Source organism: Canis lupus, chromosome 11, assembly GCF_011100685.1.
Source record: "Canis lupus familiaris isolate Mischka breed German Shepherd chromosome 11, alternate assembly UU_Cfam_GSD_1.0, whole genome shotgun sequence".
Lineage (NCBI taxonomy): Eukaryota > Metazoa > Chordata > Mammalia > Carnivora > Canidae > Canis > Canis lupus.
Window position 1 is genome coordinate 69,293,371 of NC_049232.1, and position 27,786 is coordinate 69,321,156.

Here is a 27,786-nt window from a genome sequence, read left to right on the forward strand (position 1 = left end):
CTGCACATGGGGCAGAGTGACCAGTGAGCAGGAGTGTTGAAATAAAGAATAAAAGATGGGGTCAGCCTTAGTGATTAAATGTCGGGGTCAGGGAGTGTGATCAGTCTAAGATGGCCCCAGGTCTTGCCTTGGAACATGTAGTAGAAGGTGGCAATGCCTCCAAAGTGTTGGTGGACAGGGAGAGTGTCCTGGACGCAGGAGAACATCCCTGAAAGTGTCTTACTCTTCTGCTTCTGCCTGCATTAAATCTACAAGCACTTATAGGGATTTATTTTGGCTATGTAAATAAAGTTGGGTATCTTTGACCCTTTGACCGTGGACTGCATCTTCTAGAGGCATCATAGGGCTGGGAACACGGTACTGGGGTCAATTGGACCCAGCTCCCTTTATTCCAATGACTCCTTAGGCATGATGGCCTCTTCCCTGAGCTTCAGTTTACTTCTCTATAAAGTGGATATTGTCACCCACATCTTATTCTCCTCCCCATGGAACTCTTGGGAGAAGGGACACTGCCAATGCTTTTTCTAATGGTGTCAGATTGTTTTCCCCAGTGCAAGGGTGAGAACTGGGAGAGTTCCTAACAGAGAGGGAAGCAAAGACTAGTTAGGTGTCATTCCTGAAAAATAGCAGGGAGTATGGGACCCCACGTGGTGGCTGCAGGAGAAATGTTTTCCGTTTGAGAGCTTGGAGCGGTGTACGAGGGCTTGATGGGGTAGTTGTCACCAACCATGCTGGAAGAGTCCAAGGTGCGACTCATTTGTTTTTGACTCCAGGACAGCTGGCAGCTGGCCAGCACTCAGCCATCTTGTTCTTTGCCCCCGAATGTCCTAGTAATTAGCAGTTCCCACTGAGTGAGTCACACTTGCTATCAGTTATCGATTGTGCTGTGGAGTCCCAGGTCCAAATGTTAACTAAACCAAACAAACAGACTCACCCATATGTGATGTGAGCCCCCTTGTTTTCTGTCTTCACACCTTGCTTTTTTCCTTTAGGATCACTTACCAAAATTTGGTTTGATTTGTTAATTTCTTCATTGCAGCCCCTCACAGTTTCAGCTCAATGGTATGGAAGCTTGGTGAGACAATCACTCACAGCACCCAGCAGGGGCCCACCCATTGAGGTGGCTTATTAAATATCAATTGATGAATGAATTAACCAAGCCCCCAGCCCATCATTTACCCTACTTGCCTTTATTAGAATTTTATAGCTTCCATAATTTGGTTTTGTTTCCTTAAATGGGGAAGGGAGGAAATATAGAGAACAGAATTTCCAGGTCATTTTCTGCCAGAATGACAATGGTCATTATTAAGCACTGACTAGGGTCATGCACCTTCCTGGGCATTATCTCATTTTATCTGCACAAGGGCACCTGTAGATATGGTCCAGTGTTATGCCTATTTTGCAGATGAGGAAAGCAAGCCTCAGTTAGACTAGTCAGCTGTCTGTGGTCTCCACAGCTGGAATGTCATGGAATTGAGAATGTAGCTTCAGGGTCTGGCTTTCTGCTTCATGTGCCAGTGCTTTGAAAATTCTGGTTCTCAACTCTAGCTGTATATTGGAATTATCTGGGAGTTCAAAAACATATGGTTGCTTGTCTCCCACAGTTGGGGATTCTGATTTCACCAGTCTAGAGTATGGCTTGGGTATCAGAGTTTTAAATCTATCCCTATTTCCTGCACCCACCAACATGCAGTCAAAATGGAAAATTATTGCCCTGATAGACATGGAACCAGTCAAACAGCATTGTTCAGGGGCAAATCTAGGTAAGGCTCACTAGGAAAGACTTTGATGATGGTGCATCCTGGCCTCCTGGGATGAATGCATATCCTGGAGAAGAGAGGGCTCTTGGTAGGGTGTCCCCTGAAAACGTGAGACCTGATGTTACTCATCTGTAGTATTGGGATGATGATAATTCTGGTTACTCATCTGTGGTTTGGGGTGATGACAATTATGGCATTGCTTAGTTGGGCTCCTAGAATCTTGGGGCTGGAAGTGAACTCAGGGATTCTCACTGACGTCCAAAGAAGTTAGATAACTTGTCCAAGCCTATACAGTGAGCAAGAGGAAGAGACACAGAGCCAGACAGTGAATGAGAAGCTGAAATTAGACTAACTGGTAGGGCCAGCTCCAGATTTATGACTCTGGCTGTGTGGCTCTGAGCAAGTCACTATACCTCCCTGACCTCAGATTCCTCATCTGGAGAATGGGCATGATGATACTCTATACTCTCAGGGTTCTGCGATACTGAAAGGACAATGTGTTTTTAGCACATTGCTTGGCACATAGTGGGTGCTCAGATCTTTCTGTGGTTGACAAAAGCAGAATAGAGAATACACAAAGGCAAAATGGAGCTCCAGAGGTCACCCCCAGGTGGGTGGCGATGTTGCAAAGGACCTGGGGCCAGTGGAGAAGTTACCCAAGTGATCTTGTGGTTGAGAGCTGGGGCTGATGTGAGGCCTGCATGTGGTCAGAATTAGGGCACCCCAGAATGGGTAAGGTTGGGTTGATAGGAAAGTGGCAGTGCCAGTGTTCCTATTATAAGTACTAGGAATGAGACATCAGGTATTGCATGGCATTCAGTAAGGGACAGCATCCTCAGATCCTTCCTGGGGTGAAAATGGTTGTTCAATCTATGGTTATTGCATTAAATAAAAGACCCAGTCATCTTTTGAGGATTTGGCGGTCCATTCCCAGGAATGCCAATCTGGAAGGGGGGGGTGGCATGGATGGAGAAGATGAGTTTTACTGACTTGAGCCTAGGGAGGTAGGCTCCGACTGAAGATTTAAGGAGATAGTGCAGGTGAAGCATTTAGCACTCCAAGTGCCCTATAAACATCAGCTATTGTTATTTACTGCTAACAATAAACTCAGAGCATTGGGCACTTTTACTCTGCCTTGGTTCAAATCCTGGCTTAGCCGAATAATTTTGGATAAGTGGATTTCATCTCTTAGGCCTCATTTCCCTCATCTGTGAAATGGACTGACAGTGTGATTCCATCCCATCTGTGGTGTAAGATGAACTACAGGAAGTTGAGCTCCGTGTCTGACATAAGGTAAGAACACAGGAAATGCATGCCCTGAGACTGGTGTTAAAGTCTGGGTTATGTGGAATGGCCAGTCTGCTTCCAAGCCCAATTATAAGCCAGAGGGGGAATGAAGATTGCTGTCAAAATGGAACTTTTACTTTGCCAACTCTGGACTTTACATCTCAATTCTAGTTACCTTTCTATGTCCTGCACTGATGGGGTGAAAAGTCCCCACATACCAGCTGGAGAGTTTTGTAGTATAAGGTACAAGGGAATTTTGCTTTCTCTTGGAGAAACCCTCTTATCTCCAGAAAAAGGGAAACTCACTGGAAAGTCAGGCATTATAAACCCAGAATTCTTGAAACCTGTTTGTAAACTGCTTATGGAAGGGATTTTAGTTGCCTTCATTTACTTCTGCTCAGGAGTCTCAGAGAAAGAAATGGAGATCTACAGAGATGAAATAGTTGGTTGGCCCAAGGCCTCAGAATTTGCCAATTGGCAGACATGGGCCTGGAATACAGGTCTGTTGACTCTGGGTCTACTATTTCCTATAATTCCACCCTTGGGCATTTTCATTGTTATTATTGTTGTTGTTGTTGTTATTATTATTATGTGTGTGTGGGTGAGTGTGAGCAATGGAAACAGGGATGGTAGTCAGAATGTCTTAACAGTTGGTTAGTTTTGCCTTTTTGCTCCCAAGTTCCTAGGGATGGAGAGTCCTTTTGAGAATTGATTGAAAATGTTGACTTTGGTGAGCTGGATTAGGAATGGTTTTTCTCATCTGGGGAACTAGCATTATGACTTTTGTAGGTATTTGGCTTTTAGTAAGCTAAGGGCAAATAATTCATTTATCTCTGTAAGTATAAAAAATGTTTTGCTCTCATCACTTCCAGGAGTGGGTGTGAGCTGAACCTGAGAGCTAAGTTTCCGAAGGGCACCCCTACATTCACAGGTTTTCCCACTGGGAGAGTAATTTTTGAGATTAAAGTTTTAGAGGAGAGCGTTATCCTTCTCCCTTGGTCCACATCTGATTTTACCTGCGGCAATGAGCTGGCAACAAATGAAATTTCTATGTGACCATTTCTGACCCATGGAAATGGCAATTTAATATGGTCCCCAAGTAATATTGGCTGGGCACCAGCGACGGAAAAGGGTAAGAGATGGCTTGAGTTGAACCCTTTTGATCCTTGCCAATTGCTGTTTTTGTAAGAGGCAGGGTGTATAGTGTCAGAGAGTTCTGGGCTCCGTCAAGCACTAACACAGTCCTGGCTTCACTCTCTCTTTTTCAGGGTGGTTGGATATGTCACTTACCCACAGAGTCTTCTAATTCGTAGAAGAAGCTCAGTGGATTCCCTCCTTGTCTCCCTTCCCCTCATTTGACCAGAATCCCTCAATTTGTGGGACTTGAAAAGTTTTGTAAGATTTATTATAACTTGTGAACAATCGGTTGCCATTTTGCATTCGAGTACATGGAGAGCTAGATGCACTAAAAAAAAAAAAATCCCAAGAGGTTATCCTTAGATCTTAATCTAGAAAGAAAATTAAATGAACAGATAAACAAAAGAATTGATCTAATTATTAAGATTTTATGGCTTTCCGTGCCGATTTATTAAGTTACATCTATTAAATACATTAACACATACAACATTTCATTCACAGTGATTAGAATTTGCACAGTAGTGCCGGAAGATATAAGATGTTTACCAGTTACCAGTATCCAACAGTATACAATATGCATTTTACCTTGGGATTGTGACGTTTTAACATAAAACATAGGATCAATGAAAGCGCTTGGGGTTTATCAGTAAAACCACATAAATACCTACATTTGTTCAATCTGTATACCCCTGGAACAAAAGCGGGGGCAGTTACATATTTTAATGACTTTATGAATAAAGTCATTTGATTAAGTTCAGCTACTTCGTTTGCGCATCCTCATGTTTTTACCTCCTCTTGAATGCTTGCAATAGGAGATTAGAACTTGCCCGGTCATGTTCCTTCTTGTCTTGCTCTCCAGTCTAGATAAGTGCTGTCATGTGACAAGTGCTTAAAAAAAACACAAACCCACAAAACTGATTCATGGATGAAATGAAAAGACTGCTGGGCTGGGTGTCAGGGGCTGTGAATTCTAGTCTCAGCACTGCTACCAGCTACTGTCTGACATTGGACCATTTATGTCATCTCCCTGAGCCCAGGTTTCTTCATCATTAAAATGATGTAACTTGGAGTAGATAAACTCTGTAGATCCCAATGGTTCTAAAGTTCCATGGCATTCACTACTGGTCAAGATCAAACAGTTAATCTGTGTTGGACACTCTTGGAACAAAGTGGGAAATGGCGGCCACTTGTAGGCTGGGAGCCACTCAACTCTTGACAAGCCCTGCCAGGTTCTTAATAATCCAGTAGAACACACGGAAGTCAATTTTAAAAATGCCTGCACTAAAAAAAATGCAAATGGCTACATAATCATAGATTTGGAAAAGACCTCAGACATCCTTTGACTCTATCCCTCCTACCACTTCAATGATGGAACGGCTTCTCCAGAACCCTTGAGATAAGCCCTTTGCTTGAATATATCCAGGGACTGAGAAATCACTATCTGGGAATATTGTATTTTGGGGGGTAAATACTTTTTCTGGGTATTGGGCCACAAACGATGACCTTGTAAACTGCAACTGCTTAGCCCTAGCTTTTTCCTCTAAGGGACATGGAAGCAGTCCCCTCCCCCCTTCTACATCCCCCAAAGGTATCTGATAATACTTCTCATGACTTCCTCCAATCTCTCCTCCAGTTATTAAAACAAATACTATTTGCTAAGAGCAATGATAAAGCCCAGGATTATGATTCGGGAAGACAGTATCTCAGCCCTAGATCTGCCAAGAACTCATTGTGTGACTCCGAAAAAGTAACTTCTGTCTGGGCTGGCATTTTCTTCTTAAAATGGGGTGAGAGAAGGGGTGGGGGGCAAATCTGTCTCAGAACTTGGACAGCTCAAAATATGGACGTCGGCCTGGGGCAGGCCACAGGTGTGACTGCTCTGATCCACACTCTGCTTCACCATTAGAGCAGAAGGATTCAGGGGTTAGCCCAGGCTCAGCTGCCAGGATGAGGCCATCATTATCAGTATCCAAGAGAGTGGTGCACATAGGAAAAAATTTCTGCTCCACAAGGCAGAACACTTTCAGGACTCCAAGCCCTAGAAGAGTAAGAAATCTTGAGACCAGAGACGACTGCATGTGTTTAGCAAAGTGCAGAGTATAATGAGCAATCCTGTCCTGAGGAATTAATCCCCAGTGTTGCAATCATGGGAACAAGATGGGGGAGGCCTGGGGAAAAAAATCTTGCAAGAGACTGTTGGCAACGGCCGTGCCTCGTGCACAGTGAGCTAGTCAAACTTTTAAAATCCAGCTCGGTTTACTGACGAGCACGGATGTGGAACTTCCTTTGGGGTGACGTGGCTTAGGTTGAAATGGAGCCAAGGACCTAGTCTGCCTCTCTTATTGAATGAACCAGACGTTTTCGGGATGTGAAAGTCCTCTTGTACCTTAGTCAAAACATTTACGAGTTTTCATAGCCTAAGCAATGCCATCCTGCCAAATAGATCTAAACCATGCTAGGGTCAAAATGCTAGTGACCCTGTGCATTTCGATCACGATTCCTGGATTTTCGGAAGGCACACAGGCTTTTCAGAGCACCTCTGGCTCATCCACAGGTTCTGATATTTTCAAGGGTGTTGATGGCCAAACTCAAGTCCTGAGGATGATAACCTCTCTCCACGTGTAGCGTAAATAATGGATTCTATCAGACGAAATGGTATCTTTATTTCGTCCCCTTTTATTAATGGAAAACTCTGAGAGTAGCTATTTAAAAAACCCACTTGTGTAAACACAAATCATTTTGTTAATGATCATCCTTCATCAGATGGCACGTATTTTCCTAATGAGAAAATTTCCACGTGCCTCAAGTTAGCTAATTAGCTAGCTAATACTACCAATATAAATGGAAGGGTCTGCAGACAATGGACTGCTGAGCAGTTACAGTAAACACATCTGAGACTAAAATAATTTCTCTTTGTGTCCCCCGGGGCGAGTAGGCACTCGGTAAATGTGGACTTGATTTGAATTCAGCCCTTTGAGAGACATTGGAGCAGCAAAGCATTTTCCCCCTAAATTAACGATTTTCTGAAGCACATGGGCGTGCTCCTTTCCTTGAAAATCCTCGACTGCATCTCATTTACTTTGTTAGGAGACCACCACATTCTTGAGTGTTCTCTAGCCTCATTTTTAAAATTAGTGCACAGAATTGAGCCATAGAGATAACACCTAGGAAACAGAAGTTTTGACCTGAGTTCTACTGGAAACTCTCGGCTGGCCCTCTCTGAACGGTACCAGATGTTAAGGATTTAACATATTTAGCCAGGACAGCCTCAGCACGATATTACTCTTCAATAAACAAACAAGCTTATCACAGGAGCAAAATAAATACGTGACAAGGATGTTCCCAAAGTGGTCAAGTCTTTCAGAACAGCAGGACACTTCTGTTTCTTGGTTGAGTCAAGGCCCACCGGCAGGTCCGAAGACCCTGGGTTAGTGGAGAAGAAGGTGAGCTGGGCGGGACTCTGGCCTCCTCCGTGCAAATCCTCTCTCGTGCCCCACATTGTTGGGAACCCATGCAAATGCACACCGAGCATTTTCTTTACTTCCATGGGGTGTGAGTTCTGATCCTGGAGGCAGGCTGGAGCTATCGATACAGTCATCCCGATCTGCCAGCAAACAGTGTTCTAGGAGTAGGTTGAGGGAGCAATGTTTTATCAAGCTGGTTTTATAGTTACTGAGAAACCTTTCCTTTCTGCTTTAAGTAAAGGGTAATTCCTCAGTCTCAGATGCCCTTTCCCCAGGGCTGTCTGTTGTCCGCCCACCCTCTTTCAGGGCTCGTTCAGGCTTCACTTCCTTTATGCAGACTCTTCTGAATCAGGTGGCAGTGACCACACCCTTCCCTCTGCTCCTGCTGAGCCCCGTGCTCACCGTGGTGAGAAGCTGAAGGCTCTGGAGGCCTACTCGCCTAACTGAGAAACCAGAAGTCAATTTTTGTGTCATTATAACCCAACACATATTGATCATGTACCGCTACACCCATCATCCTGCTCAGAAGCCCCACCGCACACCTTCCTGCCTCTGTAGTCTCCTGGCAAAAGGATTAGAGTGATTTCGGTGCCAATTTTGCTTTATACCCCTTCGGGAGGTTTCCTGCAATTGGCAGCACTTATAATCGGGGCCAACATGCTGGAGGTCACTGCCCATGTCATAGCGACATTCTCTTTGACTTCACAGACTGCTCAGAATTAACCGGTTACATCCTCGTGAGCTCATTTGATCCTGGGAAACAAATTGGTGGATTCCTGCTTTACAAAGTCAACTGAGGCTCAGAGCACAAATTCTCCTCTAACCTTGACATATTTGTGCCAGAAAATCACACAGACTAGAGAGGATGAACTCACTAAAGGTAGAGGGGACGGTCTTAATGTCCAACCTCTCCTCCAGGGGAGAAGCCTCGGCTGGGCTGATCAGCCAATTCCATATTGAAATCTCTTGAATATTTTAAGAGAAAAATACCCAGAAAACATCTGCATGTAAAACCAAGAGTCAGATCTCAAAGCCGATCTAAGTCAACTTCTCTAAGATTTGGTGATTGACCCTTTATCCCCCCAGAGAGTAAGTCTGCTGTCTCTTGGCATCAATCAGTCTTGTAGAGTTGGGCCAGGAGGCTAGAAATCTGTCTTCGAGTTTCTTGAGTGACCTAATCAACTGGATGTCTTAGGAAAGCTTCAGAAATCTTACATATCAAGGTCAGATGATATGTTATTTTAGGACTTGGAGTTAGTCCAATTACGTTGGACTTGGAGTACATTCAGTGATATTTGATGAGGAACCAGGGAGCGGAATTCGTTTAAGTTTTGCGTAGTCTGTCTTGTTTTTCGTAGTATCTTCTGGGCTAAGGAAGTGCGCAGGACGTAAAAGGTGCTCAAGAGAACTGTGCTGAGTAAATGCTATTGTTGTATTTCTGATATGCATATGGAACTCATGCTTGCTTGTTTTCATGCCTGTGTGCATAATAAAAGGAAGGGTTGCTTTTCTCCTTTGCCATGAAAACCAATTCTTTCTTTCTTCTTTCGAATGTTCATGAGAAATACCAGCCCTCTTTTCTTTTCTTTCTTTTTTTTTTTTTTTTTTTAAGACGAGCCATCATTAAAGTAAGTGTTTGGAGATACCGATGAAGGATTTTGCCTCTAAGGTTTACACCATTTTCTAGGGCTTTGGATTTTGTTCAGGGCCCCTGAACTGAAGCAAATGTTTCATGATCAAATCACACAATAATTGGGCCCACTGGTGACCAAGGTGTAGTTTGAAGGAGTGGAAATGTTCTGAGTGGACCTCCGTTCATTTGGTGATCTGTGTCTCAGTGTTTAGAAACTCACTTCTTTTCCAAGCAACCACGATCATATGTCTGCTCTGTTCTGCTTTTTTTCCGGTTAAGATTCTCATCAGAAAGGCATATAAAGTCTGAAATTTCGGGCCTCAAATTTCATAGCTAAACCACTGTTTCTGTGGAATGCTCAAAAAAAAAAAAAAAAAAAACCAAAACAAACAAAACAAAAAACAAAAAACCAACCAAAAAAACCCCCAAAATAAGAACAACAACAACAAAAAAACAACAACCCACCAACCTTGTTATAATGACATATCACTGAAGAAAATTAGAACTAGGAGGCAGAGGACCTTCACACAAGGATGTGTGCCTTGCCCCTATAGCAAGAAGGCTCCAAAGAAAGTTTTATCTTCTTTTGTGTAATCCACCAAAGAGATGTCACTGACGTTCACCATCAGCTTGTCTCCTTCCTGCAAGGAGAACATGGCCCCTAGGTAGATGGGCTGGAACCAGTTGCTGCCTACTTCACACACTGACTTGGTCCCCATTAGGAGCTGGGTTGGCTCCGGGTAGCTGTCTGTTACCTTGGTGATTACGACGATGATGGAGTCTGGCTTGTTCAGTCGGCTCCCTTCGCGGGCTTCACCACACTCAGATGTGGTCCCTCGGAATGTGACCTGAGAGTAAACAAAGTAGTCTCCCGACTCTGGGATCACCAGGAATTTATTTGTGTAGTTCATCCGGTTCTTGGTGAAGGCCAGGCCAAGTTCATGTTCCCAATGCAGCGCCGGAAACAGACTTTCCAAGGGCTGTGTGGGACTTTGTCTCACAACTGCAAAGACAAGAGGGAGGTTTAATTTGCTTATGTCAGAACCTGTGGACTTCGCCAGAAAGAGTCTCGTGTTATTTTCAGAGTAAAGTGATTGGATAAAACCAACAGCTAACAAGCTCCCGGAGGAGAAGGAGTGGAGGAAATGTAAGCAGACACATACTTTTGTTCAGAGAGTAGCATCTTAGGGGCAAATGGCTTTGTTTCTCTGAGCCCCAGTTTTCTTTCCTGATAATTTAGAATTTTACCCGAGCTCTGTGATCCTGAAAAAGAGTGGAGGTTAAGAAATCTCACTCTTTTGTGTTTCGGAAAACAGCTCACGGCAATGGGCTTCGATGAAATGACTTAGATGAAACTGGTGGATGCCCCCCTTGGGGTAGAGGTACCCAACCTCTGACCAGACCGGACACCAGATCTTCCAAATTCCCATTCTCTACCTCATAAATGTTTAGCTGAACTGTACTGTCTCTGCTGATCCATCGGAACATGATGCTTGTTAACAAAACTTTGGTTAAGTTTTTCTCCTGCCTTCAGGCTCCCGAGCTCCCGCCTACCCTCAGCCTGGGCCAGCAGACAGTCTCTCCTGAGAATAGGCTGGCCTCTGGGTAAAACATTCTCTGATGCTAACATGCCAACCTTTTCCCCACTTCTTCCCACCTGGTTCTTTATATGTTCGTTTACTCCTTTCTGTACAAGAAAACTCCTTTTACCTTAATCCTTGAGACACTTGCAGACCTTGTGGCCAGAGCATTTTCCCAACTGTCACTGAGCTTCCTTCCCCAACTTTGCAATAATCCTTTTGCATGAACTCTCTCATTACCAAGTCAGGATTTGTTTTTCATTTGACATATCTTTTCCCTTTTTTTTTTTTTTTTTTTAAAAAAAAAAAAGGGTATAAAAATACCCATGGAAAGGATTAAAAGGGATGGTGTGTATAAAATCCCCAGCTATGAGGAATACCCTCTAAACTGCATTCACTTTCATTAGCCTTTTGTTTCAGACATACCCTACTACAAAGAGATCACATTTCAGGGAGTCAAATATTCCCCATAGCTCCTCTGCAATGAAACTGTCCGAAGTTATTGAAATGCAGGCAATGATTAATAAAAAAATCAACATGTAAGACAGATATTGGAACTAGAGATCTAGAACATCCTGGAAATGCTTCTCTGACACCAAACTACAAGTTGATGTAATTGGATTGCGGAGTGTAAGGGACAGGGGCTTTTGGCCACTTCAGCCGGATTCCGAATCTGGCTCTATGGCATACGATATTATTAACCAGTGATGCAGGTCCCTGCTCTCTGAGTCTCCATTTCCTGTCTGTGAGCTGGAGATAAAGCCCCTTCCTAGTCTCATTTGGAAGATACAGTGACTAGAGGAGAGATGGACATTTTTATCATGAGGCTAGCTATGGCAAGTACTCAACACACATTTGCTTTCCCCAAATAAACCAGCATCTTTCATTTTGACAGATTCAAAAAATAAGCCTATTTAACTTTATATATTTTTATATGTTCTTCTGTTTGCATTGTTTATGAATGTGCATTATATACTTGGACATATAAATGAGTGCTTCTATGAAGTATGTGTATAGCAGAAAAAAAAATGAATAGAACCAAACCATTGATTTCAAATAAAATAATCTGCAGTAAAACTAATACTTTTCAGGAAAATAAAAATGTATTTGAACTTCCTATGAGTGCCTTGGAAATCCATAGCAATCACCAATATATGCTATTCGTCACCATTTGCAGATAGGCTATGTTTAAGGAAATATTTAGCGAACTTCATACCTGGTGGCTGACTAGAAACCTGGTTCCCGGATTTTTCTAAAGCATCTTTCTTGATGCTGACTGGATTGTGGTTTATTTTGCACAATGACACACGTTCAGAATGCATGTGGTCTCTCTGGTCTCTAATGCTCAGTGGGCCCTGGAGAGCTCTGTTGCTTCTTTGCAAAATCTATGAAAGGCATTTTTATTAATCACCCCAATCATCTCCACTCCTTTGTGGATGATGCAGTAGATTAAAAAAATCCTCTGGGGTGATGCAACAAAAATCATTTAGTCTCTAGACAAAGCAAGTTTTGTTAAACTGGTATGCAATTAGCTATGTCAACACAGCAGCAAGTGGGAGTTAGAGTAGGAAGTGTGTTGTAATGGAAACAGTGCAGGTCTAAGAGTCAGACTTGAATCTCAGCTCTTCCGAGTCACGTATGTGATTTGGGACAAGTGACTTGGCTTGTCAGAGCCTCAGTTTCCCCTCTTGTTGGGACTATATGCAGATTAAATGAGATCATGGTTGTAAAATGCCTACCATTGTGCCTGGCACACGTTAGGAGCTCAGTAGAACGTAGATACCCTCCCCTTGCTCCCCCATTCAGTAGGAAGAGGCGTGATATCTTCATACTCTGTTGCTAGGATTTTCCTGCCCAGCTTGTTCAATCTCTTCTGTTCCTAAAGGCAAGTGGTGATTGGTGATTTGATGTCTGTCTCTGGTCCTAATCCTCACTCAGGACTCACCACAAACACTTTCCTCTTGATCACATGTAAGTCGCATGTCTTGGGCACCAGGGATATTCCCCTGTGGGATGCAAATTTTCTTATAGGTCAAGAGAGTGTGCTTGCTTTTAACTCCCTAGTTTTTCAATGAGTTTTTAACACATATTTGTGTACGGTCTTGCTCTTTTCTCTGGAGTCTTAGAGGTATATGCAACTCCAGGCATCAGATGCCAGGAATTTCAATGCTAGGCTTGGGATACTGACTGGCTGGTGATATTATGAGGCCACTTCTAATCTCTTCATATCAACAAAAATTCTTTGCAAATGTCTACCTGAATGCAAATGTCCAATCACTTCATTTTGAATAGAGTACAGATGGACTCCGTACATTTAACAACTCGGGATCTTGCATCTTTGACTAGATTCAGAATTACATGAATCGCTGAGTCTGAGGGAAGCTGTTTCTGAATGACTGAGAGTGTACATGAAAGAGAGACAGAGAGAAAGGAAGAAGACTGATAGAATCTGAGAGAAAATGCCCAAGAGACGTGGGCCTTTGGACCCCTTAAGGGAGGAAGACATCTAAAAATCCTCAACTGAGAGGAGAAGTCTGTTACCAAGGTATGTGCTTTCCAGTTTGAAGCTACTAGAATAGGTTTTGGCAAACTATCTGGAAGAAATCTTAGGCCCATGGCCCATGCATGATCTGGAAAACACACCAGGGAGAAATACCTGTCAGGTGTGCCCTTGGCTTATCCCCACCAGCTCTGGGAGATGCATCTGTAAGGAAAAGAGAGAGAGATGCTTTGTGTGAGTCAGAGGGTAGCTGGAGTGAAGACTGTTTTTGGAGTTACATGGTGCCTGCAACTGGAGAGAAATATCCCTCCCCCCACCTTCAGCTTGGTCTATGGTGGATTGTTGTCATTTTTCCAGAGACAGAGAAACCTCAGGAGAAAGAGCCTTGAACACAAGTGGCTCTTGGCCCATAACTTTGGGCACGTTTCCAATGTGTCCAAGACTGTTTTCTCATCTCGAAGATGGGTGCATCCATTCCTATCATGAATGGAGAGTCCTTAGCATGATTCCTGGCACATGGTCAATGAACTCACATTGCCCTTCTTTCCCTGCTACTGCTTCAGGGGAGCAAACTGACCTGTGGCCTTAATCAAGGACCTTTAGCCATATCCACTGAGGCATCTGGATGGCATAACAAATGGGGTAAGGAGTGGGTAGGATTAAATATTTTGTTCTAATACTTTTATAGGAATTAACTGATTTAATCCACACTAACCTGAGAGGGTAGGTATCATTAGAACCAATTTACAGGTAAGTAAACAGAGACAGAGATATTATTTGCTCAAGGCCATCACCTCCATAGGCCACCCACTTGGCCACACTACCATTTTGTTTTTTTAGTGAATGGGGAGCAACCTCATTTCTCCTCTGGGTTTTCATCTCTCTGAACCTTCTATATAGCAAAACTACTAGATAATGCTCTGTTCCCCACAAGGAAAGGCAACAAATATGAACACACTTACAAGCTCGCTGATGGGAATGTCCAAACTCTTGTCCTTTTGGAGCCTAATGGAAAAGAAAAATATGATTCAGACCACCTGTGGCCCTTTTGTCACCCAACCCCACAGCTGCCCATAACAAGGGCATGATTAAGATGCTGCTGCTACCCAACCTGGGCACTCTGAGATGAGGGACATGGCAATGAGAATACTTGGTTGAGAGGAATCTTGTGCCTGAGTGCTCCCCTTGCGTCCTCCAGCATCCTGATGACCTTCTCTCTCCTATCCTTGTCTTGGAAGCTCAACTTTGAAATCTGTTCTGAGAGCTTTCCCTGTTCTGTTCTAGGACACACTGACATCTGTCATTGCTTCTATTATTTGAACAAATGATGGCACTTGCTTTATTTTCTTTTTTCCATCATGGAAAAAATTTAAAAATTGGAACCTTTTAAAAAAATGATACAGAAAAAGAAATAAGGGCTCTGTTCTCCTTCAGATGAACCCCTTGTTTCCATGCACTACATGGAGACATATCCATCCTTGCAATCCTAGCTTGTGGGCCATTTCAGGTACCACATGGGAGTGGAAGAGTAACTTCTTTGGAGGCAGATAGAATGAAATTTGAGTCCTGCTGTCACCTTTTATTAGCAATATGATCTCGAGCAAGACACCTTTCCTCTCTGAGCTCTGGTGTCCTCATTTGAAAATGGGAATAATAACATCCCTAGCCTCAGATAACTCCCAGCTTTGAGATAAGGATCAAATCAGAAGATGTATGAGTCAGGGCAAAGAACACATCCACTCATGTGTCTGAACACAAAGCTCAGGAACAAAACTGAGTCCTTGGCTTAGGGACAAAATCATCACTTTACATTTTACAGTTTCCAAAAAAAACCCTTCCCTGATATGATATTGACTCAACTCATAGTCTTCTGATTGGCTTCTTGTAACTACATAGTCCCCACGGACAGTGATCCTCATGTAACCAACCAGTTTTACATTTTAGAATCCGTGTATGTGTGATTTTGTACTTGTGAGTGAGGAATTGTGCGTCCATGTGGGTAATAGAAAACAGCGGCAGCAGGGAGGGAGGTAGGAGCTGATGTGTCTTGTGTGTCTACATGTATCTGTGGTGTGGTGCTATGTGCATGGATGTCTCTACACATGTCTGTGTAGACATGTGGGTGTAGCTATGTCATTGCTCGACTGTGAGCAGGTCTGTGATAGTCGTGACCTTGTTAAAGCCCAGACTGTCAGGCTCATTTTATTCCTAAGCCATGCTACCTAACCTTCACTGGAAGCCTTCTTAAGGCCAGAGATCTTGTCTTTGAATGACAGACCCCATTGTCTCTCCATTGTCTACATCCTAATTCTGTGAATGGCACAATTGCTTTCCTTGAGTTGCCAGGCTTGAAACTTGGGGCTTTCTTCTCCCACAAACCCAAGCTGCCATTTCTATTTTGTAGTTTTTCTCATTCATGCCTCCCTACCAGGCCTTAGCATGCCATTCTCCTGGATTCTCCCATCAGCCTCTTAAATGGTCCTTTTGTATCTGGTTCTCCTTTCCTTGAAATCATCTCCTTGCCTGCTCTCAGAGTGCTTTTCCTAAAGTATCATTGTATTGGGACACAATTCTGTTCATAAAACTTCAATGGCTTCCCATGGCCTTCCAGACTTAGGCCCAAATACTTCTGGGACTCAAGGTCTCAGTTGATCACCCCATTCTTCTTACCCACTATTTAGCCCTCTCTCAGAATTCTTTGCTCCAGTCATGAGAGGCAACCACAGGGAATGATTCAAAGGACCTGAAAAATGCAGTAAAGTAAGGGTAGCTACTACTTATTGAATGATGAATGGCACTGTGCTATGCTTAGCCCTTCACACACCTCATCTTCTTCAGCTTTGTCATGACTCTTAAGATAGATGCTATTCACATCCTTATATTGAAAATGGGGCTCAGTCAGGTTAGGTAACTTGCCCAATGCTGGAAAGTAGAGAAGTAGAGAAGTAGGATTTTAACCTAGGCCAATCAATTCTAGAATCTTTGGGCCTAAATCATTGCACCTTCTCACTTCCAGATAAGATCCCCCTCTGGTGAGGTGGATGGATGAGTACCAGCAGTTCCATGCACTGTGACAGTAGGGGAAACACAGAATTCAGAAAACAGAAACCTGACCCAGAAGTGGGGGAATCAGGGGAAATTACCTCTGAAGTGAGTCTTATAGGTCCCACAGGTATTAGCCAGGTGATAAAAGGTAAATGACCATTCCAGACAAGGCCAATAGCTTGTGAAAGAGTAAGGAGGCTCAACAAAGCATGGGAGCTGCTGGAAAACAGGATTTCTGCTGCCAAATGAACCCATGTACTCATTTAGCATACGGTCATGGGTACAGTTGCTTTGGAGAACCTAAACCTAATTGATGCAATTACTTGTCCAGCATCAATAATTCTGATGGATTTTGGAGATGCGGGGGGATGGAGAAGAAGCTTAGAATTGAGCTTATTCTGTAGCCTGTTTCCTTATTTGCTATTATCAGAGCTGATAAAGAATTGGTCTTTGGTGAGGCAGAAAACTGAAAGTGAGCCCAAAGAGAATTGGGCATAGTATGGTTGTATCCTCTTGTGTATGAAATCATGAAATCGTACTGCCGTGGCTGGTCTTCCACTTCCATTTCATTTCTCTGCTGAGAAATCTTCCTGAACATCTGCTTATTTTTGTCTAAGCAGACACTCAGCTAAGAGATTGGAGCATTCCCTTTGGCTCAGAGTCTCATTGTCATCAGCATGGATCTGCGATGTGAACACATTTCCCTATTTGCTCTACTGGATTTCTATAACTTGGGCACACAGTTATTTTCATGCGTGGTTGGACATGTATGGATTTTAGTGGCCTGGAATCCGCTATACATCTGGAGCCTGTGCCCGCTGGCAGGTGTTGAAGACCTCAATAGTCCAAGAGTCTCCAGAAACGTCAGCTGGGATTCTCTTTCCAAGAACAAAAACTAAAGCCTTCAATTGCTTCTTCTCTTAATGAGCCTCTTCATGGGAGGAAGGTTTTTATGATGGGAAGAAGGAATGCGTGAAGAGGAGATTTGAGATGAAGGAATAGTAGCTTACTGGGGAAAGGTTTATACATTGGAGCTGGTTCAATGCCTGCTCTCAAGGTGACCACGGGGAACAGAGCTTTTCGCTCTCTAGTACAATTCAAGCTGCCTGTGGGCAACGACCTTGTCTGTCTCTTGCTTTCTGGTGCCTCAGGCAGTGCCTGGCATGTCTGTCAGATTATTTAATCAGCAAAATATGCTGATGCTCATGTGTCAGAAAGACAAGCAGGAAAGAGAGCTGGAAGATGGAGGAGAAGGTTCAGCTTCTGTGACTTTTGCCTGAGTTTTGCAATCCAAAAAACTAAGCAAAAGACTTTTTTTTTTAAATTTTAGAATACATGCCACATTCTGAATTCTTGTTTAAATTTAAAAAATTAAGAGTGAAATGGCCGTAATCTTTTAGTTACTGGCGCCTCCAAGTTTTTCATCAGGCTCTCATTGGAGCATAGTCATGGCTTCAGAAATGTCTGTTGAAGGCTGTGAGCTTTGGCCGGCACTCAGAGACAGAAAAGGCGAATGTGGATGCTCATGGGGATTCGTGTTTAGTAGAATAGTGAGGCACCTGTGGCCATCAGCCTTGATTAGCCCAAGAAAAGCAAGCTGGTGCTTTTCACCCCTTAGTTTCTATAGGTCAGGGGATTTTTCACTCTCATTTGAGCTTCTTTCTTTTTTTCTTCTCACTTTTTTTTTGTATGCTGATTGGTAATCCCTGACACACCAATGAGGGAAGAAAGAAGGATGGAGGGAGGGAGACTGCTGTCTAGTCAAGTGCTCCTGGGGTGCCAGGTCCTGAACTGATGTTTACATGTGGCCCTTGTCTACCACTCCAGTTACTCTCAAAGGAGGGAATCACCTTTCTAGAGGTTTTGTAGCCCAAAGGTCAAAGAGTAAATGGAAATTCTGGGATCTGAAACTTCAGACCAAATCTAGACCCTGCCTGGCACATGTCAGGAGCCCCATAGACATTGGCTGAGTATATATCATGGATGATGGAGCCCCAAGCGAGATGATCTTTGAAATTCTCTTATTGGCAATTCCCCAGAAAGAAATCCCTTGAGTGTATTTTAACTAATGACCCATTTAGCCTTTCTCCCATGTCCCATACCCACGTCTAGTATATTCATAAACAGGATGAGAGATCCATTTCTTGCCGTCATAAATGCCGCAATTGCAAAAACATAAATATTTTATGACCCATAACATCCTCCCAGCACTTCTATGAGAAAAACACACTGTTGCCTCCTTGTCTTTGGCTTTTGCTTGCACAAGCATATATCTAACCTGGAAATGTTTTATCCCAAGACCATTTCATTCATCACCCTCCCAGGTACACTGGACAGGGCTTCACACCAAACATTCAGAGTGGTGCAGAGCTGAGCGTGTGGTGTTTACAGCCGAGCAAATGTGGGAATCCCAGCTCAGAGTTTCCTAGAAGTCTGACTTTGCTCTGTCACCTAACCTCAAGGAGACTCAGTCTCCTCCTCAGTGAAGGCAGGCAATAATTCTTTCCTCCTGGAAGCATTGTGATGCCTAAGGAAGACCACACACATACAGTGGATCTCCAATTCATCTTCCTTCTTTCCTTGGGCTCAGTCAATGTTTATGGTGCATGTTGTTGGTTCTGTGTAACTTCCCTTTGGTTTCACCATTTCAGTGATACTCAGAAACCATCCTTGAGTCTCTTCATGACCAGTGGCAGATCTAGATCCTTTGAGAGCTCTGGATGGCCTCTTTCTTCTCCCAACAGAAGAGACTTCCCCTCTCCACAGCTTGCTTCTGGACTTCTACCCCTTCCAGTGCAAAGGGCTTGAGGGGATGGAAACTAGCCTCCATCCACTTCAAAACCCACACTTGTCACTGCTGTCGGCAGCTGGGCCTCATTAAGGAGACCAGGTTGGGAGATGACCTCTTATAGCCAGACAGTGAGTGGTCTTTCAGGTGAGGACCAGGGAACTCCCCATGCTCCCTGGAGTGGTGTGTGTGTGTGTGTGTGTGTGTGTGTGTGTGTGTGTGTGTGTTTATTTAGAAGAGGAAGGGGTGGAGGGAGAGGGAGGGAGAGAGAGAATCTTAAGCAGGCTCCATGCCCAGTGCGGAGCCTGGGGTGAGGCCATCTCACAATCCTGAGCTCATGACTTGAGCTGAAATCAAGAGTTGGATGTTTAACTGACTGAGCCACCCAGCGACCCCGTGTGTGTTTATTATAACAAGTGAATGAACAGATCCTGGAGTCACCAGCTCTGAGTTGCAGATGTTTGGGACTCACACCCACAGCTGGCTCACCCTGCCTTCATGCACCTTCACCAGTTCTGGCCCCTCCACCCTTCCCCACGGCCTGACCTTTGGAGTGAGTTGGCTTCTTTTCCAGGAATGCCAGGACTTGCTGAGGCCACAGCAGGGGCAAAGCCACTGAGTGCTCCATGTTCCGCAATTTCCAAAGCACTTTTATCTCAACCATCTGTTTGTTTTCTCTAGACAACACTGAAAGGGGGTTGTCAGAACTGTCCCTGTTTCCAAAGAGGAAACAGCCTGAGTGAGATTAAAAAAGGCTCACACCCGAGGTGGAGCGAGCAGGGAAATCATGTCTGTTGAGCGTCTACGTCACGGCAATACTTTCCAACATCCTCTTGTGGAATTCTCAGCGTGGGGCTACCAAGAAAGTGTGTTCACCTCTCCGTTTGATAGACAGGGAGTGGACAGCTTAAGGAGGTCAGATCCCTTGTGCATGTCTTCCTCTCTCTCTCTCTCTCTCCATCCAGCTAACACTTAGCGAGTGCCTTCTGTGTGCCAGGTACCTCTAGGTGCTCCCAGGGGCTAGAAGAAGAGTAGCATCTACTCAGCACTTACTATGTGACAGGCACTTTTTAGGGAACCCTTATTACATGTTCCTGACCCCCTCAGGAAGTGAGTGATTTGCTGGGTTTACATCACAGGCAGACCAGTGCGGTGCTTAGAAGGAATGTGTGTAGTGGATTTGAATTCCAATGTCACACTCAGTGTGCCTTTGGACACATGGCTTCAGTTTTATTTCTTTTTTTTTAATTTTTTTTTTATGATAGTCACAGAGAGAGAGAGAGAGAGAGGCAGAGACACAGGCAGAGGAAGAAGCAGGCTCCATGCACCAGGAGCCCGACGTGGGATTTGATCCCAGGTCTCCAGGATCGCGCCCTGGGCCAAAGGCAGGCACTAAACCGCTGCGCCATTCAGGGATCCCTGGCTTCAGTTTTCTAAGCCTCAACTCATCATCTCTGAAATGGAGATTAAAGCAGCACTTTCCTCACTGTGTGACTTCAAGGACTAACCTAGATGATGTGTTTAGTAATAAGGGCAAATGTATCACACATGTACATATGCCAGATGCCAGGCTGAGGACTTTTATAGGCACAATCTCATTTATTCTCCTCCAAACCCTAGGTGTGAAGAAGCTTAGAATGATGGCTGCTACGTAATAAGTTATTATAAGGCCGCAGCTGTGGCGCGGTGGAGCCATGGCATTCCCTCAAGCCTGCACCACCCTGAAGCCTCAGCGGGCATCACGATGGGGTCCTGTTGGTCTGGATGGAGATGGGGGTGGGGATGGGGGCTCCGGGGCAGGTGTGGGGGGAAGAGGCGAGCAGGGATCAAGGCTTAGGAGCCTTGCAGGGATTTTTCAGGAAGGAGTAGAAGTGAGATTGCAGGGAGGCAAGGAGACTGTGGGGAGAGCGTGTGGGGATTCCAGAAGCAGACGTGGAAGGGACGACAGAGATGGTTGGCGGTTCAGTGCAAGGAGGCAGTGCCTTCTATGGCCTCCCTGGCAATTTATTGCACAGAACTGGGTGTCCCTCTGTGCCAGGCTGGGGCCGAGCCAGCATGGTGCACTGCGTCATGCCCGGAGTGCAGAGCCTGAGTGAGGCCGCGGAAGACGGGGCCCTGCTCTCCGCACCTGCCAGGCCGCGTGGGGCCCGCGGAAGTGGGGAGAGCCACTAAGGGCAGGGCCGCTGGGCCCGGGCTGGCTGGAGTGTGGGCCGGGGCACAAGGCCAGGCCGGGGAAGGAGGCACGGAGACACTCGCAAAGAGCAGAGATCGAGGGGGGCCCTCGGCAGGTCCCAGAGCAGGTGGAGAGACTGTCGCCGCGATGTCATTCCCACGAGTAAGGAAGTTCCTCAGCCATAATGACCGTAGGTGCTGCCATTTACTCATCTCCCACCTCCTGCCAGACACTTTGCTTTATTTCTAAGTATTCCATTACGTGCACAGGGAAACCGAGGCTCAGGAGGTTACGTAATATGGCCAAGAAGTGGCTAGACCGGGTTTCAAACTATTTTTTTCCTTTTTTCTTTTTTTCGTTTTTAAAGATTTTATTTATTTATTCATGAGACATGCACAGAGAGAGAGGCAGAGACACAGGCAGAGGGAGAAGCAGGCTCCACGCAGGGAGCCCGATGTGGGACTCGATCCCGGGTCTCCAGGATCAGGCCCTGGGCTGAAGGCAGGCGCTAAACCAATGAGCCACCCGGGGATCCCGAACTGTTTTTTTCAACACCTGAATCTACCTGACCTTCCCCAGGAGTCTAACGATCCTAAAACATTTTACTATCTCTCTATTTTTTTTTTTTTTTGTAGATGTGACATATACATTTTGTACAAAAGGAGGGAAGTTTAAAAATGTCTCTCTTAGGGCATCTGGGGGGCTCAGGGTTTGAGCGTCTGCCTTCGGCTCAGGTCATGACCCCGGGGTCTTGGGATCGAGTCCCGCATCCAGTCCCTGCAGGGAGCCTGCTTCTCCCTCTGCCTGTGTCTCCGCCTATCTCTCTCTCTCTCTCTCTCTCTCTGTGTCTCTCATGAATCAATAAATAAAATCTTAAAAAAAAAATCCTCTCTTTTCACTTGTCACCCAGTTCCCCAAGCTAGATGCTGGGAGATCTGCCAATCTTTTGTCCTTTTCCTGAGATAGTCTATGAATTTATAAACACATTCATAAATGTGAATATACATATATTCACACACATATAAATAAATATATAATATATTATAATTAATATATAATATAACATATTATTATATATCATATTATTATGTTATAATACATATAAAATATTATTATATATTATGTATATTATATATGATTAATATATAATATACATAATTATATAATTAATTATATTATAATCATATATTAATATATTAATATAATTATATATTAATTATATATAATTATATTATATTATATTCATCTTCTATATATATATGATGAATGTCCCCAATTCTATATACTGGTTATGTACTGTTTTTCCCCCACTTAATAATGTATCTTAGGGAAATTCTCCATCCTTACATATAGAGATGCTTCATTTTTTAAGAAATGGTGGCAGCTGTGGGTTTTCACTGCATGGAGGCACCAGGCTGTATTTAATTGATGCCATATTTATGGACAGTGCCCCTAAAGGCAGTTATCCCAAACCTTTTCGAGTCTGGTTTTGATTTCTGCTCTACAAGCTTACCTGGGCAAGGGTTTCGTCACATCGACTATTTCCTTTATTTTTTTATTTTTTATTTTATTTTTTATTTATTTTTATTTATTTATTTATTTATTTATTTATTTATTTATTTATTTATTTTTACATCGACTATTTCCTTACATAACTCCTGAAGGAAGGGTCCAGTTTAAAATATATATATACATTTAACAGTTCTGGTAACTGTTTTTGTTGCTGCTAATAAAAGCCTGGAACATTCCTCCACCCATCGCTGTTGCTTTTCGGTAGTCACCCATGCCTGGCACAAAGTGGTGATGACATCCCAGGAACCGGGTGCAGACCTCTCCCCACATGCCCACCCGACAACCGGCTCCTGCAGTTGCTTTCCTAGCGCCACCAGGGTATTGACATTAGCATCCTCTTTTGGTAGAAAAGGAAACAGGTTCAAAGAAATGAAACCACGTGCTGGTTCTTACCCAGCCAGAGGTGGCTGAGTGGGGATTCAAACTCCCGTGTCTAATGAGCCATGACATTTCACAGTTATGTCCACTCACACTCTCCTCGGTGACTTCTTTTTCCCTCCTAAATCCTGTTTTCCATCTTTTCTGAGCTGATTATTCTCCAATAGCCCAATGGAACCTCTCTTTGCCCTTCTTGGACCTGCCCTGTGTCCTGCGAGGCTGACCTCTGGGCCACTTGCTTTCTGGCTTTTGAGCCGGACCTCCAGTCTGGCCGGAGGGTGAGAGGCTGGGAGCAAGAGTGGCCAGTTCTCCCGGCCTTCTTCTTGCTCCCTCTCTGCTGTTTGGCAGGAAGGCTTGCTCCACTCCGCCCTCAGCTCCTCCCGCTAGCCCTCTCCTACATTTTTCTACTCCCTGTGTTCCCCTGAAACTCTCCCTCCATCTGCCCCTTCAGGCCAAGAGGTGATGACTGGCATCCCATGGTTGCTAACCCCAGGATGCTTCTAGCTCTTCGGTTCCCTTTGATGTGTCTATGTCTCAGCAAGTAGACTCTTCTTTGAAACTTTTCTCAAACTCTTTAAACAGTCTTCCTTAACCTCTCTTGTTTGAATGGGCCAGGTGTTTCTTTTCAGGACTTCGATTGCTACATGTGTCCCCACCTCACCCCTATTTCCCTTTCTCTTCTTCTGATGACTGACTGAGAAGTTCTGCAGCCTGGCCAAACCACCAAGTGAACCATCTTTGCGGGTCTGCTCTCCAGGGAGATTGCTTGAAATATCTCAGAATGCAATGTTAGCCTTTTCATTTCTTTAGTATCTATGGCTTCCTGTCTAGTGACAGCTTGTGTCTCGAACTCTCTTCCTGACAGGGCAAGTCACTGGTCTCTCTGGACCGTGGCATTCCACCACTGAGGCTGTGACTGGCTTCCCATGGTCGCTAACTCCAACGTGCTTCCAGAGCCTGATGGTCTTCTAGATCAACAAAGTATGTTTGTTGACATCTGCTGAAATGCGGGACCTCAAGACACCACTTTAGGTGGAGGCACTGTTCCCGCATAGAACCCAGGAGAGTTCAGGTTATGGGAAGTCACTCAATGCCTCATTCAAGAATAACTGTCTTTCTGGCTAAAGCAGAATCCCAGAACACCTGGCTCAACACTGGTTTGGCTTCATAAGAATCCGCTCCATGGTGGCCTGGGGGACACAGCCTGACTTCCTATACCTTGAATTTTTTTTCTCTAACATGAACAGCATTTCTGAGTCATCTGAGTATTTCTACGTATTCTCAATGCTGGCATGTGGCCATGGACGCTGCCACCTGAAACAAGGTCTGTTTTCTGACCCTGAAGGGGTGGTGAGAGTTACACATTAGCCATGGCTTGCTGTCTCATTGTGTTTCTGCTTTGAGGTCAGCCAGCATCGCTTAGAAGACCAGTATCCAGTTAAACCAATGGAAGAGCCTGTTTTCCCCTCTGTAATTTAATATGCTTGGGACTGAAATGAAATCAGTCATCACAGACTATACAGATATATTTTTCTTGTATATACAAAAGGGTATTATTTGAATAACATTGTCTTCAGTCTTAAAGATTTTGGATGTCCCTTGTCTAGAATAAGTGTCTCCTTGATACCTGTACCCCCTACTTGGCACCATTGTTCTCCCTATACCTTATATTCATTTTTGCCTAAGCTCCTCTACCCCGAGCCCCCAGCAAGATCTGAGAGGTAGACAACCAGGCAAGAGGTACTTTCTTGAACATTGAAAAAAAAATTTCTGAACCCAAGAAAGGGGGCTGATTAAATAAATTATAACACATACATATACAAGAATATAATACAACCATCTATATCATCATGCTGCTTTGAATTTACTACCAACAAATAAAATCATAACATATTTGGAGACTCCAAATAATTTCATCTTATTAAAAGTACAGAATAATATACCCCAAAATGTCAATAGTGGTCACCTCTCTGTGGTTATGGGTAATGATAATTATCTTCTTTTCTTTATCTGCATTTTCTAATTTTCTTCAATGACACATGTTAGTTATGCAACTTAAGGAGGTTTATTTTTTGGAGAAAAAGAATGTTCCGAAATTATCAGTACATGATGATTATAATGATCTAAAAACATGTTATTGGAGATTGTTCCATATAAACATAAAGAGGGACAATTCATCCCCTGGAATTATTGAGGATAAACACCAGATCAGACCTCTCCCCCGCCGCCCCACGTGCTGCTTTCTTTGCATGGGGAAGCAGGGAGCAGGATGGGTCAAGGGGTTCTATCCAGAGCTGCAGGGACCGCCAGGTGCCTACAGCAGGTCCACGGAGCCCCGGGTCAGGGCAAAGATTGCTTACCTGGAACACACAGGTGTCTCCTTGGGCCCGGAGCTGGCCTATGAGCAAGTAGGTGGTGAGTCCTGCCAGGATGGGGAACGATACCAGGCAGCAGGTGAGAGCCCAGCATGCGTGGCTCCTGGTTGCCAGCCTGGCTCTGGCCTTGGGCGTGCAGCTGCCTTCCTCGGGCAGCATTTCCACACTGGCTGTTTCCCTGAAGCCCAGCCCCAGATTCTCTGCCATGCTCTTGCTGGTCCTGGAGACCGGTCTGACTCCCCCTGGGCAGAGAGACCCTCCATTATATAGAAGACAGGCTCTCAACAGTGGGTGCATTAATCACAGCCTACTCCTCCCCCTGGCCTCTCCCCTCCCCCCTCCACAACACACTGGGCCCCGCCCTGCTAGGGAATGCACCGCCTACAACAGAAACCAAGTTCGGTTTAAAAAAAAAGAAGAAGAAGAAAGCTTTCCCAAGCATATTTATATACAGTGTGCTCATGTGCTCCTTCCTTCGTTTACAGAAGGAAGTTAGGAAAGTCCCTGGAGGAGGAGAAAAAGAATCCATCAAGTCAGTGGGCAGGGTGAATTAAAATATAGCTGTCCCTGCCCTGGCAGCCTGCCAGCCAAGCCAGTCTGGTGAGTGTGATGCTTCTGGAAGTGAAAGTGAAGGATGGGGAGGTGTGTGGTATGGCTAGCAGACTGGGAAATAGAAATTCATGTTTGCATCACCACTTTGCAAAATGCTGCCAAGCTTTCTGTCTTTTGGGGCTTCATAGGAGCTCATTGTCTCTTGTGCAGCCAGGAATACCGAAGTTCTGGAAAACGAAGGCACTTGCCTTAGGTCATCCAGGGATTGAGACAGAGGAGCGCCAGGAAGATGGTCTAGTTCCTCTAAATCACTATTTGGGATTCTTGCTTCTACTACACATCCACTTATGAAAGGAGAGTGCATAGCTAGCCTGCGTTGACCAGTTGTCTAAGCAAAGAGCATGAGGTCATAGAGGTGACTGTCCATGAGGAGGAGAGAACATTGACTTTTCCTCTCTGATTAGTTCCAAGTTGATTGAACACGAGTGATAGGCCTTGCCCACAGTTGGGTGTGTATGGGGCCACATCTATTAAACATTTCTTTGGTGCTAGTCACTATTCTAAGGGAGTTAAATGTATCAGTGAAATTATTCAATCCTGAGATAATCTTTTGATGTAGTATGTTATTATTCCCACTTGGCAGATAAAGACATGGAAGCATGGGATTGGACTCAGGTCGCTGGCTCTGGAATGTCATAACCACTGTACTACATTGCACGTGCTGCTGTATTATGCACGTACACGGATATCACACATGATGTGCCCAGGAAGAGGCCATTCTTTCCAGTTAAGGGTTGGGGAAGCTTCCTGGAGAAAGAGGTGATGTTGGAACTAGGCCTTGAAGCTTACAGGGGGTGATGTTGGAGAAGAGCAGAGGACCCTGAAAAAAGATGGGTAAGACACCATTTAGTTTGACGTGGATGGAACTGGAGGGTATTATGCTGAGTGAAATAAGTCTCATTCATTTGGGGAATATAAAAATTAATGAAAGGGAATAAAGGGAAAGGAGAGAAAATGAGTGAAAATAACAATGAGGGTGACAAAACATGAGAGACACCTCACTCTGGGAAATGAACAAGGGGTGGTGGAAAGGGAGGTGGGCGGGGGGTTTGGGTGACTGGGTGACGGGCACTGAGGGGGGCACTTGGTGGGATGAGCACTGGGTGTTATGCTGTATGTTGGCAGATTGAACTCCAATAAAAAAAAAAAGATGGGGGGATCCCTGGGTGGTGCAGCGGTTTAGCGCCTGCCTTTGGCCCAGGGCACGATCCTGGAGACCCGGGATCGAATCCCACGTCGGGCTCCCGGTGCATGGAGCCTGCTTCTCCCTCTGCCTGTGTCTCTGCCTCTCTCTCTCTCTCTCTCTCTCTGTGACTATCATAAATAAATTAAAAAAAAAAAAAGATGGGTAAGAGAAATAGGAAACCTTAAGGACATCCTGTGGCATGTGGGGGAAACCAGTCTGATTAGCACCTCCATTCAGTTGCTACTCCTTATTTCACAGCCTGGACCTTGTGGGCTACTTGGAAAGGTGTTTCATGA

At 44.5% G+C, this 27,786-nt stretch overlaps 1 protein-coding gene and 1 long non-coding RNA gene across 6 annotated transcripts in view; one reads left to right on the forward strand and one right to left on the reverse strand.

The window, feature by feature from the left end:
• The window catches only part of LOC106559509, a 106,293-nt gene that overhangs the window by 68,707 nt on the left and 9,800 nt on the right, over positions 1–27,786 (forward strand). For 2 of the 5 annotated variants that reach the window (XR_005367200.1, XR_005367201.1), the window contains 2 exons: positions 26,178–26,292; positions 26,888–27,138. The exons of 2 other annotated variants lie outside the window; for them this stretch is intronic. This is a non-coding gene — a long non-coding RNA (uncharacterized LOC106559509). Of the gene's footprint in view, positions 1–13,207; positions 13,342–26,177; positions 26,293–26,887; positions 27,139–27,786 lie in introns of those variants that run through there. One more of the 5 variants, XR_005367205.1, reaches the window with a different exon arrangement.
• On the reverse strand, positions 6,838–26,059 carry TNFSF15 (TNF superfamily member 15). Its single transcript, XM_038553217.1, has 4 exons — positions 25,678–26,059; positions 14,324–14,366; positions 13,518–13,565; positions 6,838–10,284 (listed from the first exon to the last, which is right to left on the reverse strand). Exons 1-4 carry the CDS (start codon positions 25,987–25,989, stop codon positions 9,830–9,832), a joined length of 858 nt encoding a protein of 285 aa, XP_038409145.1. The 5' UTR covers positions 25,990–26,059; the 3' UTR covers positions 6,838–9,829.

Excerpts from the sequence above, each read along its gene's own strand:
- TNFSF15 (XM_038553217.1), bottom strand. The coding sequence starts at position 25,989 with ATGCACCCACTGTTGAGAGCCTGTCTTCTATATAATGGAGGGTCTCTC. Across the intron at positions 14,367-25,677 it reads GAGACACCTGTGTGTTCCAG|GCTCCAAAAGGACAAGAGTT; the intron begins GTAAGCAATCTT and ends CTTTTCCATTAG. Across the intron at positions 10,285-13,517 it reads GCCAAGGGCACACCTGACAG|TTGTGAGACAAAGTCCCACA; the intron begins GTATTTCTCCCT and ends TTGTCTTTGCAG.